General features: G+C 38.9%; 1 protein-coding gene across 2 annotated transcripts; it reads right to left on the bottom strand.

Annotated features, from left to right (window-relative positions):
• Positions 1 to 4,166: 4,166 nt before the first annotated feature.
• Positions 4,167 to 12,326, bottom strand: LOC117432839 (tripartite motif-containing protein 16-like). Of its 2 annotated transcripts, XM_059016763.1 has the most exons (7): positions 11,679 to 12,326; positions 7,839 to 7,934; positions 7,377 to 7,610; positions 7,063 to 7,222; positions 6,709 to 6,765; positions 5,813 to 5,878; positions 4,167 to 5,361 (listed from the first exon to the last, which is right to left on the bottom strand). In XM_059016763.1, exons 1-7 carry the CDS (start codon positions 12,264 to 12,266, stop codon positions 4,832 to 4,834), a joined length of 1,731 nt encoding a protein of 576 aa, XP_058872746.1. In that variant the 5' UTR covers positions 12,267 to 12,326; the 3' UTR covers positions 4,167 to 4,831. The 2 variants fall into 2 exon arrangements, with proteins under 2 accessions (XP_058872746.1, XP_058872747.1); XM_059016764.1 differs by lacking the exon at positions 6,709 to 6,765.
• Positions 12,327 to 12,941: the final 615 nt, after the last annotated feature.

Below are 12,941 nucleotides of genomic sequence, written 5' to 3'. Positions count from 1 at the left end.
CTTTACCTAGATTGCTCCAGTAAAAACCCAACTGTATAAATGGTTAATTGTATATAAAAAAAAAGTGTGTCAAAAATAATGTACTTGTATGTAAAAATAATGTGATATCTTGTAACAATTGTAAGTTGCATTGGATAAGGGTGTCTCATAAGAAATAAGTAACAATAATAAATGTCTACTTGCTTCTGGTGTTTGGAAACCCTTTTCGTAGGGCCGCCTTGTCGGATTGTTTACAAGCGCGTCTGCTTTTTATAGTCAGTATTGAAAGCAAGCATTATGTGTACATTACATTCGTTACCTTACAGTAATTTGGTGTGTGTGTGAATCTGTTTATTGCAATCTCTGGAGAGGGCCTGCTGATTGTTGCTCAGATACCCCGTTGTTGCTAATGTGGTAATAATAATAATTTTAAAAGAAAAAAAAAAACTTTTCAGAAAGAGCTGTGGTAATTCGTGCTGTGTGGATAGTTCATAATATTGCGCTGTCATATAATTTATTTATTTATGTTTATTGTCATCACAGTGAAGTAAAATAGTAGAGAATACGAGCTAATTGATTTGTCTTTTCCAAAATGAGCCCCCCCTAAATAAGTGGATGCCCCTCCACAGCATTCATGCTGCCGCTGGGCCTGTGTCACAGATGCACTTTTCTGTAGGGTAAGGGTATATACTATTTCCTATTGTGGACGTGGAACAAAATGGAACCAAACACAGATATTATCAGGTGTTTGTCTTCCCAAACATGCTAGGTGTAATAGGTTGCACACATGTTGCAGTATCTCCAGATTCAAGGAATGAAAACATCATCATTTTTTAACTGTGCAAGTTTTATATGATACTCAATGGTATTTAGTTGTCAAGTACCTTGGCTCATGCCACGACTCATTTATTGTGGAGAACAGTGCCTTGTTCAGAAAATTCGAACAGGGGCTTATAAGTGGAGTCTGGCTAATTTAATAATATATTAAATACATAATTAACATATGACCATTCAAAAACATATGTAACAAACGCATATTAATGTTTAACATTTTGTATTATTATTATTTTTTTACAAACATACATAAACATTCAGATATTGCATGTAAATAATATAACTATTAATATTGCATCAGAGACTATAGGCACGCTGTATTATTATTATTATTATTATTATTATTATTATTATTTAGTCATTTAGCAGACGCTTATATCCAAAGTGATTTACAGACACTAGGGTGTGCATCACAACAGCCGTTCTGTGTGTTAGATCCAGGATTATTTTTTGAACTTCTTCGTTTTACCTTTTTATGGTTATATCCTTCCGTATTTTAAATTTAGCAGTGGCTCAGGAACTTTGGCCAAAAAGAACATCTCAACTTGGGTGTATTTTTCCTTTATTTTATTCCCATTGTTGTGACGACATTTGTGCTGCCTTGTTGTTTTCCTGTTAAATGGACGTCCAGATTATTGAAATGTGACCAACTGGCTTGTGAATCAATTGTCGTTTCAATTGAATCAGTCATTAACAGGAGTCGCAAAGGGCGTTGCGAGCAGGAGAAATGAACCCGCCCCTGTTGAAAATCGACGCGTATAATAAGTGGCAAACAAAAAAAAAACTTACATTGAAAATGCAAGTGTGGAGTAGTGGTTAGGGCTCTGGACTCTTGACCCGGAGGGTTGTGGGTTCAATCCCCAGTGGGGGATACTGCTGTTGTACCCTTGAGCAAGGTACTTTACCTAGATTGCTCCACTAAAAACCCAACTGTATAAATGGGTAATTGTATGTAAAAATAATGTGATATCTGTATAATGTGAAATAATGTATAATGTGATATCTTGTAACAACTGTAAGTCGCCCTGGATAAGGGCGTCTGCTAAGAAATAAATAATAATAATTGTGACTTCTATTTTCTCTCTAAAAATGTGCTTTCTCAAAATCAGCCTGTTAGTGTATGTAATAACGTTTTATTTGTGTTTGAAATGTTTAAACTATTCTCCTTGGGGCCAGCTGAGAGATGTGAATAGTCAGATTGCTTCCCAAACGGTTTCATGTGGGTACATCCGGCATTAACATTTTTTGAAAATCCAATATTTTCTCAAAAACAGGCAAGGACATCCTCCTAGTTTAGAGCGTGAGTGTCTCGTTTTCTTTATTCTAGGCTGGGAACCTTCCATAGACGATCTACCCAACAGTGAGACTGGCAGAACTTCACTGTTTAAGCATGTTCTGCTATTAATTCAAAGTATTATACTGATTACTGGTAGCCTAAAACCTATTTCCAATCATCACATAATATAATTCTTTACATGCAGTTAAACATTTTCCCATCCATCTAACAGTATGATTTTACATGGACCCAGGCTTTTCAATTAATATTTTCATCTTTTTAGGCACCGTAAATGTGAAATTACCCTAAAGTCCACTCACTATTATCTGTAGGAGACTAACCCTGGAGTGGACTGAGCATACATTGTGATAATAAGCGGAGTTGACCAGGCCCACCAAGAGGGCGGAGAGGTCAGCGAAAGTTCCTGGGGCCCTCTGCCCTGAAGGGGGCCCTGGAGAAGGCCAGGAACATTTTCTGGTCAATCAATACCAAACATTAAAAAATAAAACAAAAACAAGTAATAGTGCCAGCCCTCAGCCCTGCACAGGACCATTTGTGTTCGAACCCACAACCACATAAATATATATATATATATATATATATATATATATATATATATATATATATTCAGGATTGCGTTATACTACACTACACTACAGACTCTATGATACTGTACACTGAACCAAAGTGCGTCCGTGGTAGTCTACTAATGTACGGTGCAGTGCAGGCGCTGTCAAAATACTATTCATCTACTTGAAATTCAGTATTTGAAACATACAGAGAGCAATGTTGGCTGTGTATTTATGACTTGCTCTAGTATGAACGCATTTTCCACTAGTTTGTATTTGAAAGTGTGGATTTGTTAAATAAGTTGCCATGTTGCAGGGGTGCTGGAACTAGGGGTGCTGGGGGTGCGGCAGCACCCCCTGGACTGAAGTGCTGTGCACAACAGAAGATGGTGGTGGTGATGTGATGGGATGGAGAGAGCAATTGTTTCAGTCCAAGGTGAAGCTAGCCTGGAGGGGACGTAGCTCTATATGTTCAGGCTACACAACCTGTAGTGGGAAAACTCTGTAAAGTGTTAAATAGCCAAGGTATGAAAGACTGTGAAGGGAGAAATAGTGGCTGGTAACTATTTGTTTGATTGTTCTTTTTTTTGTTTACTAAATGTCTACGGAGCTCCTGTGTTGTAAACCCTCATGGCACCTTTACCATGGAAAGGAAATGCTCATTTTTGTTCACTATAAATAAATTGAATGGGTTGCTTTTTACCATCCTTGACAAAAAACCCAAGAACATTTTAGCTTTACCGGCAGAGAACAAACCGCCTCTCACATACTGGAAGGTTTAGTGTGTTTTCAGTTTGTGAAAAGCTACCTGAACATCTATTTTATGCATGTATTGTTGATCTCACCTGGGCAACAGGACTGGCAAAAAGCATACAGATTCATTTATTAATGGTTAAAAGATAACGATATCAAAGTTTGACTTGTTTACAACGCTGTATGTCTCGGACAAGTGATGGTTGTTTGTGCATAAAATGTTCATGAACACTGTTACATGCATCTGATGCTTATAGATATGTCACCATTGTGCCATTTTTGCTTTTTAAAAAAATATTTCAAATATAATAATTTAAAGACAGATCAGCAAAGAAAATACAAACAAAACCAATGTCGTCTGTGACTACTGGCACAGAACCTTAAAATATGTATACATCAGTCAAGTCAATAACTGGATGTACCTCCTTTAGAATGATTTAACACAAAGTGAAAAGCTCTCGGACGCAACCTTTTGTATTCTTGAAACATCAGTGCCTCTGTTTTGTCTTGTTTTATTGTATGGAAAGGGTTGTGGTTCAGGTACGGTTAGGGACTGTGTTCTGTCACCAAGGTTATTTGTTTTCTGCCTCAAGGTGGCAGTGCTGTCCATAAAGTGATCAATTGATCTGATTGAAGAGAAGAGGATGGTTAGGGAAGAGACGGTTATAAGAGTGAAATCATAAATTTAAACAGCACAGAACCAACACAAATATAGTTTTTTATTATTATTTATTTTTTGTCTTACATGTATTACATGCAGATAGCCAATACCATCCATGTGTTGTTAATGTTGGGCAATTACTAAGCCCATCAGATAGCTTTAGCAGAGCAGTCAATGTGTGGTGCAAGGAAACACAACGAACTGGATTGAAACCTAGACCCGGAGCCGGGTGACTCAATAGTGCCAATATAGTTTCACGTTTAGTGATTGTTTCCAAATACATGTATATGGGTTCAAAATAGACTTTTATTTTAGTATGTTATGTGGTTACTGAAGTACATATAATATTGTTCAATATGCTTTTTGAGATTGCATGGTTATTCTCGTTATACAATGTAGCTGAAAGATATTATAGAAGATACTGACAATATAGTTTCACGTTTAGCGATTGTTTTCAAAAGCATGTTGCCTAGTGTCGATAATAATGTACATATTATATGATATTGATTAATAGGCTTTATGAAATTTCATAGGATTGGGACTGAAGTTGTCTAGAAACAATACCGGGTAATGTGCTGCTTGTATATTCCAGGCTGTTTAAAAATGTTTAACAACAATTTCAGACACTGTATAGATCTTCCAGATTGAGTGCTTGATTTTACACATGGAGAATATCAGATTGAACATTCCCTTCACCCGAGGAGTGGAGAGGACAGACAGGAAGTTCAATACAAAGGTTTTCTTAAAACACAAAACAGTCTAGTTCAGCTGGCAGATTGTTACAGTGGAATAAGGATAAAGCCTAAATCCAGGATAGAGCGGCTCAGTGAATGTGGTTTGGAATCTGTGTAGGAGGGTCATTGTGTCAGAGACTCCATAAAATGACAGAGTGCCGGCATTAAAGTCCAGATACACTCCTATTTTGGGGGAGTAGAGGGCAGTTATTGCAGTTTTTTTGTTATTGTGCCAGGCAGTGTAACTGGAATCAGAGCAATCCAAACTCCAGGACTTGTCATTGCGTCCAAGGATACAAGAAAGACAACCTCCTTTCCTGCTGATTCCTTTATATGTGACTCCTATATCAGTCCATTGTCCACTGCACTCAATCTCCCAGTAACAGCAAGTCCCAGACAAGCCCTCTCTGCAAAGCACTTGGGCCCGGCTGTCAAATCTTGATGGGTGATCAGGATATGGCTGGGCCTCTCCACTCCATGTCACCTTTCTGTTCCCTTCAGACAGACAGAGCACTCTATGAGCTGTGTTGGGGTCTAGTGTGAGTAGACAGGAATCTGATTGAAGAGAAGAGCACAGGTCATTGTCTGCTCCATCTTATGTCCTCCCTGCTTTAACAGTCCCTGTTCCCTCCTCCATGCTCCTCCCTGCTCCCTCCTCCATACTCACTCCTCCATGCTCCCCCTCCCTGCTACAACTTAAAAACAGTAAAAGGGCATTGGGGGTAATAGGATTATTTGTATTATTCTGGGTAGTTTGTGTGAATTCATTTTGCAGCTGGGAATCAATGAACAAAGCAATGATGCTGTTCATTTTAAAATATTCTGCATTTATATATCTGTCCCAATACTTATTGGAAAGGAGTGTAGATTAATGGGTTCACGATTACTATTAAATATTAATAACTGCTGCCCTCAAGCTCCACCCCTCTATGTTCTGTAGTGTTAGCTCTTCTCACAATGGAGTGACACATCTTTCAATCAAATGTTTCAGTGAAAACAGACTTACATTTTAAAAACTCGTCTCTGTTCCTTGGCTCTGGAGCCTGCAGACTATAAACTGCAACATCATTCACTTGGTAGAAAAAAATTGGGAAACATAGAATTGAAGCATTTGGATTAATACACAACACACACAAGATTCCAAATAGCAATCTGCCATGCTGTTAATTTTTAAAGACAAACTCCATCTGTTCAGTTAATAAGTGTAGCAAAGGACCCTGCTAACTCCACCCTCATCAGGAATCGTTCACACAAGAACTAATCTAATACATCTCCAGCCACTCTTTTACTGAGGTGTTGGGTCCTTCCAAAAAGGAAAAATGTCTCTGGAGATAAGAACATAAGAACATAAGGAGGCTGTGTGGTCTAGTGGTTAAAGAAAAGGGCTTGTAACCAGGAGGTCCCCGGTTCAAATCCCACCTCAGCCACTGACTCATTGTGTGACCCTGAGCAAGTCATGTAACCTCCTTGTGCTCCGTCTTTCGGGTGAGACGTAATTGTAAGTGACTCTGCAGCTGATGCATAGTTCACACACCCTAGTCTCTGTAAGTCGCCTTGGATAAAGCCGTCTGAACAAATAATAAAACAAATAATAAGAACATAAGAAAGTTTACAAACGAGAAGAGGCCATTCAGCCCATCTCGCTCGTTTGGTTGTTAGTAGCTTATTGATCCCAGAATCTCATCAAGCAGCTTCTTGAAGGATCCCAGGGTGTCAGCTTCAATCACATTACTGGGGTTGGTTCTAGACCCTCACAATTCTCTGTGTAAAAAAGTGCCTCCTATTTTCTGTTCTGAATGCCCCTTTATCTATTCTCCATTTGTGACCCCTGGTCCTTTTTTCTTTTTTCAGGTCAAAAAAGTCCCCTGGGTCGACAATGTTTTACTGGAAGAAAAGCCTTACCTTTTAAGCATCTGTCACGGCTCTTAGACCCCAGGGTATAAACTGCAGTTTCATTCACTAAATAAGATACAGAAAACCTTTTTAAACCAAAGACTTTACTGTAGAGGATTTGGAATACAAACATGACCAGACCTCCAATTCCTATACATCTTTGATGAGAAAGTGCAGGACTACAAGTTAGCATCCTATATGGAATGAATGTTTTGTTTAATGTTTGAATCCCTTTCTCTCTGTTTGAATGCTATTGTGTTGTTTTCTCGTGTGCTATCTTTAGAAACTCTCTTCCTTCCTGCTATCAACAGTCGAGATGTCACTGTAAATGATATCTACCAAAGGAATATATTTCACACCAACCTGTTTTGGTTATTTTGACTAATTCCCGCTTGCAGAAGTCCTCAATATGACCTTTAAGTTCAGATACAGCTTTCCTCACAGCCCCAAAAGAGATGTCTATATTGACAGTAACGCTGGGTAAGTCTCCAGCTTCAGGAGGGGCACAGAGAGACTGGAAATTCTACAACAGGAAAGTGGAGAAAAGGAGTTTTCAGTGAAACAGAATGGGGTCCAAAACATTCCTGGGGAAAAGCAAGGATTCATTCAATTGGAGAGGTCTGTCTGAAACCGTCCCAGTTATGGACTTGAGATTTTCTAACAAGCAGTGATGTTACCTGTAGAAAATGGATGTGATCCTCTGTATCTGAAAGCTGTTTCAGCTCAGCGTTTCTCCTCCTTAGCTCAGCAATCTCCTGCTCCAGTTTCTTCATGAGTCCTTCAGCCTGATTCACTGCAGCCTTCTCGTTAGCTCCAATCAGCTCAATAACCTCAGTGTGGATCTTCTCAATGGATCGGATCAGCTCAGTAAAGATCTTCTCACTTTCCTTTATTTCTATGCATGCAGATCTCTGAGTGAAAGAACACAGTAGAGGAGACATGGTTAGAATTGATATCAAAAACACACCAGGCATAGACAGTAAACTTCTGTAGATGTGTTCCAGTCCATCTGATAATAATAATAATAATACTACTACTAATACTACTACTACTACTACTACTACTACTACTACTACTAATAATAATAATAATAATAATAATAATAATAATAATAATAACTACAACTTGTCAATACTCACTTTCAGTGAATCTACAGCCTGTTTCAGCTCCTTCACTACTTTCAGTCTCTCCTGGATTCTCTGTTGTATTTCTGTCTGTGTCTCTCCCAGCTGCTTCTGTGTAGAAACAGAGTGACACAGTGACATTTCTGATGGGGCATTGAGTGATAAACTGTCACACCCAACACAAGACTGTTTAAGTATGCTATTGAAAATGTCAGAACAATTTTAATTCAAATATATTTTACCTCTTTACAATGTATAATTGCATAATTCTGAGTGGTTCTGGAATATACTTTGCTTTTCATTTCCAGTCCCACGCCATAGACATCTGTAGCACAGGCTAGATCAGACAACATGTGTGTATAGTAGTAAGATACAGCACCATCTAGTGCACAGCTGCCAGCAACACAAAAAGACACTTGATCCACAGTAGCTGTCCACTAGATGGTATTGTTTCATACTAGTAACAGTGAATGATGGTTGATCTAACATGTGTTACATATTTGTTTAGTCAAGCAGTTAGGCAACTGAAGCAACTTTCTCCTTAATGTATATTTAGGGCTTCTGGTTTCCATTTTGTGATGATAAACACAGATAAATTCCCCCCGATACAAAAAAATGAAATCGGTACACTGGAAATGGTTATTTAATTCACACTAACTTCACCCCTTTGCCATTGAAAAAAAACAATCTACAAAAAACAACCTTTCCCAGTGCAGGCTGGAAATGTCCCTCCTTCCTGACTTGTATCTATCACTGATTCGTTCTGATTACTGTATATTGAGTGGCAGCACATTCCTGCATTTCTATTGCAGGATTGTACACGTTTGCAAGATTTAGATTTATAGAAATTAGACTCCAATTAGAATTGGAGGGTTGTTCTTGCTCGCAGGATTTAAAGCTTTGGTTTGACAGGGAGGGTTTACAAACTCATGGAATTTAAAACAAAATTTGCAAATTGTGGTGAAATTTAATAAATGCCTAGACACACAAAAACACCAGAAGAATACGTCCGTGACCAGAAGGATTTCATTGTGGAAGACAGCAAAGGAAAGAAGGTACTTGTAGGGTGGTCGAACAAAGTTTTCAACAAAAAAATTCAAAATTTATTATAAAATGTAGTTTTTAACTAACTTAAACATCTGTTTTAATCGTGTAAAAATGTGTTTTAACACACCAAATTCAGCTACTTTTTCTGCCTGGCAGCCATCTTGAATTTGAGTTACGCCCTGTGACAGGGTGGCTGGGCGGTGACGTCACAGCAGAAGCAGGAAGGGAAACTGACACCAGGGACTGCAGTTTAAAGTCTATGACGCAGCACGCCATTTTATTTTCAAATAACAAAAATAAATAAAATATTTTAACAAAAAGAAACTGTGCTCACAGAGCAAAACAAAAGGGTAAACAAAAATAATCACAAACACAAAATAATCCGATCCCAGGTCAGGCTGGGCAGTTGCTGTCACTGTTCCTGGAATCTTTTTAAATCACGTTTTGTTTTGTTTTGTTTTGTTTTGTTTTGTTTCTCTCCACACTATACGCTCCTCTCGTACACCCACCACAAGCTGGAGAGCTGCAGGCTTTTTATACAGGTGACCATCTCCTGATTAGCAACAAATGAAATCACCTAATTCATTCAGGAGATGGCCACCTTATGCACGAGTTTTCTAAATCCTGTGTGGACGGGGCTTCCCATCCACGCTACTAAATAATAACAAACAAATGGCTACGCCGTCACAAATACATAAATAACAAAACAAAATAACAGGGAAACCCTGTTCTAAAATAAACAAATCCTGTACAGGGCTGCTCGCCCTGTTACACGCCCTCTACTTACTTTGAGCATTCATAATTAAAAAAAAAAATATATATATATATATATATATATATATATATATATATATATATATATATGCCTACAAAAAGATTAACACTTTACTAATAAAAACAATTATTCTAAGCTAGATGGTGGTAATTTATTGAAAGATCAAACATTTTAAGTGTACAAGCAAGCCTCCCAAAAACACACCTCTCACTGTGGGCAGAGTGGCAAGAACGGCATGGCACGGGCACAGCAGCTCTGCCAGTGCAGATAGATGCGTATGTGTCACTTTTAAAGGCACGGGCACAGCAGCTCTGCCAGTGCAGATAGATGCGTATGTGTCACTTTTAAAGGCACAGGCACAGCAGCTCTGCCAGTGCAGATAGATGCGTATGTGTCACTTTTAAAGGCACGGGCACAGCAGCTCTGCCAGTGCAGATAGATGCGTATGTGTCACTTTTAAAGGCACAGGCACAGCAGCTCTGCCAGTGCAGATAGATGCGTATGTGTCACTTTTAAAGGCACGGGCACAGCAGCTCTGCCAGTGCAGATAGATGCATATGTGTCACTTTTAAAGGCACGGGCACAGCAGCTCTGCCAGTGCAGATAGATGCGTATGTGTCACTTTTAAAGGCACGGGCACAGCAGCTCTGCCAGTGCAGATAGATGCGTATGTGTCACTTTTAAAGGCATGGGTTTTGTTTACTATATATCAAAACACAATTATTAAAGTCTTGTTTAAAATGTGATGTATTAGTTTATTAAGAAGATATTATGATCCCTGTGCTGCAATCATTGTTTCAATATATTAAAGAGGCCCTGCATCATAGAGGCAGCACTGGGTGAAGCTCGCTCCGTCCTCCGGCTGCAGCACCAATTTTCCAAGCGAGGATCATATTTACACCAGATCACTACAAACACAAGCATGGCTGGATCTTGGTTTAATGAAATCAATAAACACAGAGAAACAGAAGCCCTGTGTATATTGTATGTCATATTAATCTTGTATATTGTATGTCATATTAATCTTGTATATTGTATGTCATATTAATCGTGTATATTGTATGTCATATTAATCTTGTTTATTGGTCTTTTATTTCTCTTTTTTAAATTAGGTGCTTGAAACTGATATATGATTTTATTAAGTTGCAAGATACATAAATAAAACTAGGAATATACTGTAAATTATACAAATTTTAAACAACAAAATGTACCACAAAATAGCTGAACAACATTTTTTCTTATGCTGCTAGGTAGGGCTGAGGCCCTGCACATGTAAATAGTGTGCTTTTGTTTGATTGTAAATAATGGTTTTGGAAATTAAGTGTGTGCTAGATATGGCAGGGCATATTCAAATCCAGGTGTGAAATATGGCCATTTGTTAATTGATTAATGGTTATCAATTAGCCCTGTCTTTAAAAAGGGGCTGAAAATCCAGTTTCTTGGTTCTACAAGCAGGGTTACAGACTGTCTGGGAAGGAGAGTGTTGCTGTAGGACCCCTTACGACTGCGTGTGTTAACCAGGGTGAAAACAGCACAAAACTAAAAATGTATCTAGGATCACTGTGTGAGTTAACCGGGATCGCTAGCACTAGAAGGAAAAGGGAAAAAGTTTAGGGGATTTTAATCTCACCCAAGTCTAGAGAGGAGGTGTCAGGGAGACACCTCCTCTGGAGGTTCCTGGAGCGGGACCTCCTTTCTTGTTTGGTCAACTTTTATTTTTTAGTTTTTTTTTTTGAGCAGTGATTTGTTTTGAATGTTTTGTATTTTCGTATCAGAGAAAACCTCCTGTGTCTCTCCTGTCAATCAGTGATAGCCACACCCGTAACAACACCCTGTTACACCCTGAAATACATTGTAGTACATCATAGTTTAGATAGAGCAATTAAAAAACGATGGCTCTTTAAGTAGCTCTTAATAGCAAATTAAAAAATTATCTAATGTGAAACTGTATAACCTAGTAAACACACATGTTAAATATCCCTGGGAATTCTTATCTTCTAGGATAGCTACAAGGAAATGGTTCAAACCCTTACCTGTTTCCCACTCCTTTCTGTCTCAGCTGAGACTGTATCATGGCTCTTGTGTTCTTCGTCTGTACACAGCAAGCAAATACACGTCTGATCAGTTCTACAAAAGACCTCCAAAACCTTCTGGTGTTCAGCACAAAGCTTCTGCTCCAGATTTCCAATTGCATTGATCAGTTTGTGCCTCTTGAAAGCAGCCCCCTCATAGTGTGGCTTGACGTGTGTTTCACAGTAAGAGGCCAGGCACGTCAAACAGGATTTCACAGCTTTGAACTTTCTCCCAGTGCAGAAATCACACGGCACATCTCCAGGTCCAGCATAACTTTGAGCAGGAGGAGGATTGAGTCCTGTCTTCTTTAATTTCTCCACAATGTCAGCAAGAATTATGTTTCTGCTCAGAACAGGCCTTGGGGTAAAGGTCTTTCTGCACTGGGGGCAGCTGTAGACACCCGTATGATCAGTCTGATCCCAGCAGTTCTTAATACACTCCATACAGTAACTGTGTCCACATGTTGTAGTGACCGGGTCCTTCAATATCTCCAGACACACTGGACAGCTAATCTGGTCCTCTCCTACCAGAACATTAGCTTCTGCCATTTCTGCTGCAATGAGACAGAGACTGACGATTTCACAAGAAACAAAACTTCACTGTGCTGATTTCCTGGAATTGTGTGACGCTCTAAGAGGCGGGATTTGTGACTGAAGCCAGATTTAGACAAGCAGGCTGAGCAGAAACTGCTGAATCAGTGTGAGAGGGGCAGAGAGAAGAGAGTTGGGAATTGGATAGAAATTTGAGAATGTCACAGTAACCCTTTTATAGCTATGGTATGCATTTGACGGCACTAGACCTTCACTTCTGTGTGGGTCTGTATCCTCAGTTGTTCACAAGGGAAGTGAGTTTGGTGGAGTTCAAACTTAATATTAATTTATTACAGTGCTGATTTTGTGGAGTAGTGGTGAGGGCTCTGGACTCTTGACTGGAGGGTTGTGGCTTCAAGCCCAGGGACACTGCTGCTGTACCCTTGAGCAAGGTACTTTACCTAGATTGCTCCAGTAAAAAAACAAAAAAATTGTATGTAAAAAATTATGTAATTGTATGTAAAAATAATGTGATATCTTGTAACACTGGTCTATAATTGTAAGCCGCCCTGGATAAGGGCATCTGCTAATAAATAATAATAATAATAATAATAATACAGCAGCAGTGTCCCCCATCTGGGATTGAACACATGACCCTCCAGTCAAGAGTCCAGAGCGTTAACCACTACTCCA

The sequence above is a fragment of the Acipenser ruthenus genome, chromosome 53 (assembly GCF_902713425.1).
Source record: "Acipenser ruthenus chromosome 53, fAciRut3.2 maternal haplotype, whole genome shotgun sequence".
In the NCBI taxonomy this organism is placed as follows: domain Eukaryota; kingdom Metazoa; phylum Chordata; class Actinopteri; order Acipenseriformes; family Acipenseridae; genus Acipenser; species Acipenser ruthenus.
The sequence above is the reverse complement of the archived record's forward strand: the minus strand, read 5'-3'. Positions and strand labels throughout refer to the sequence as shown.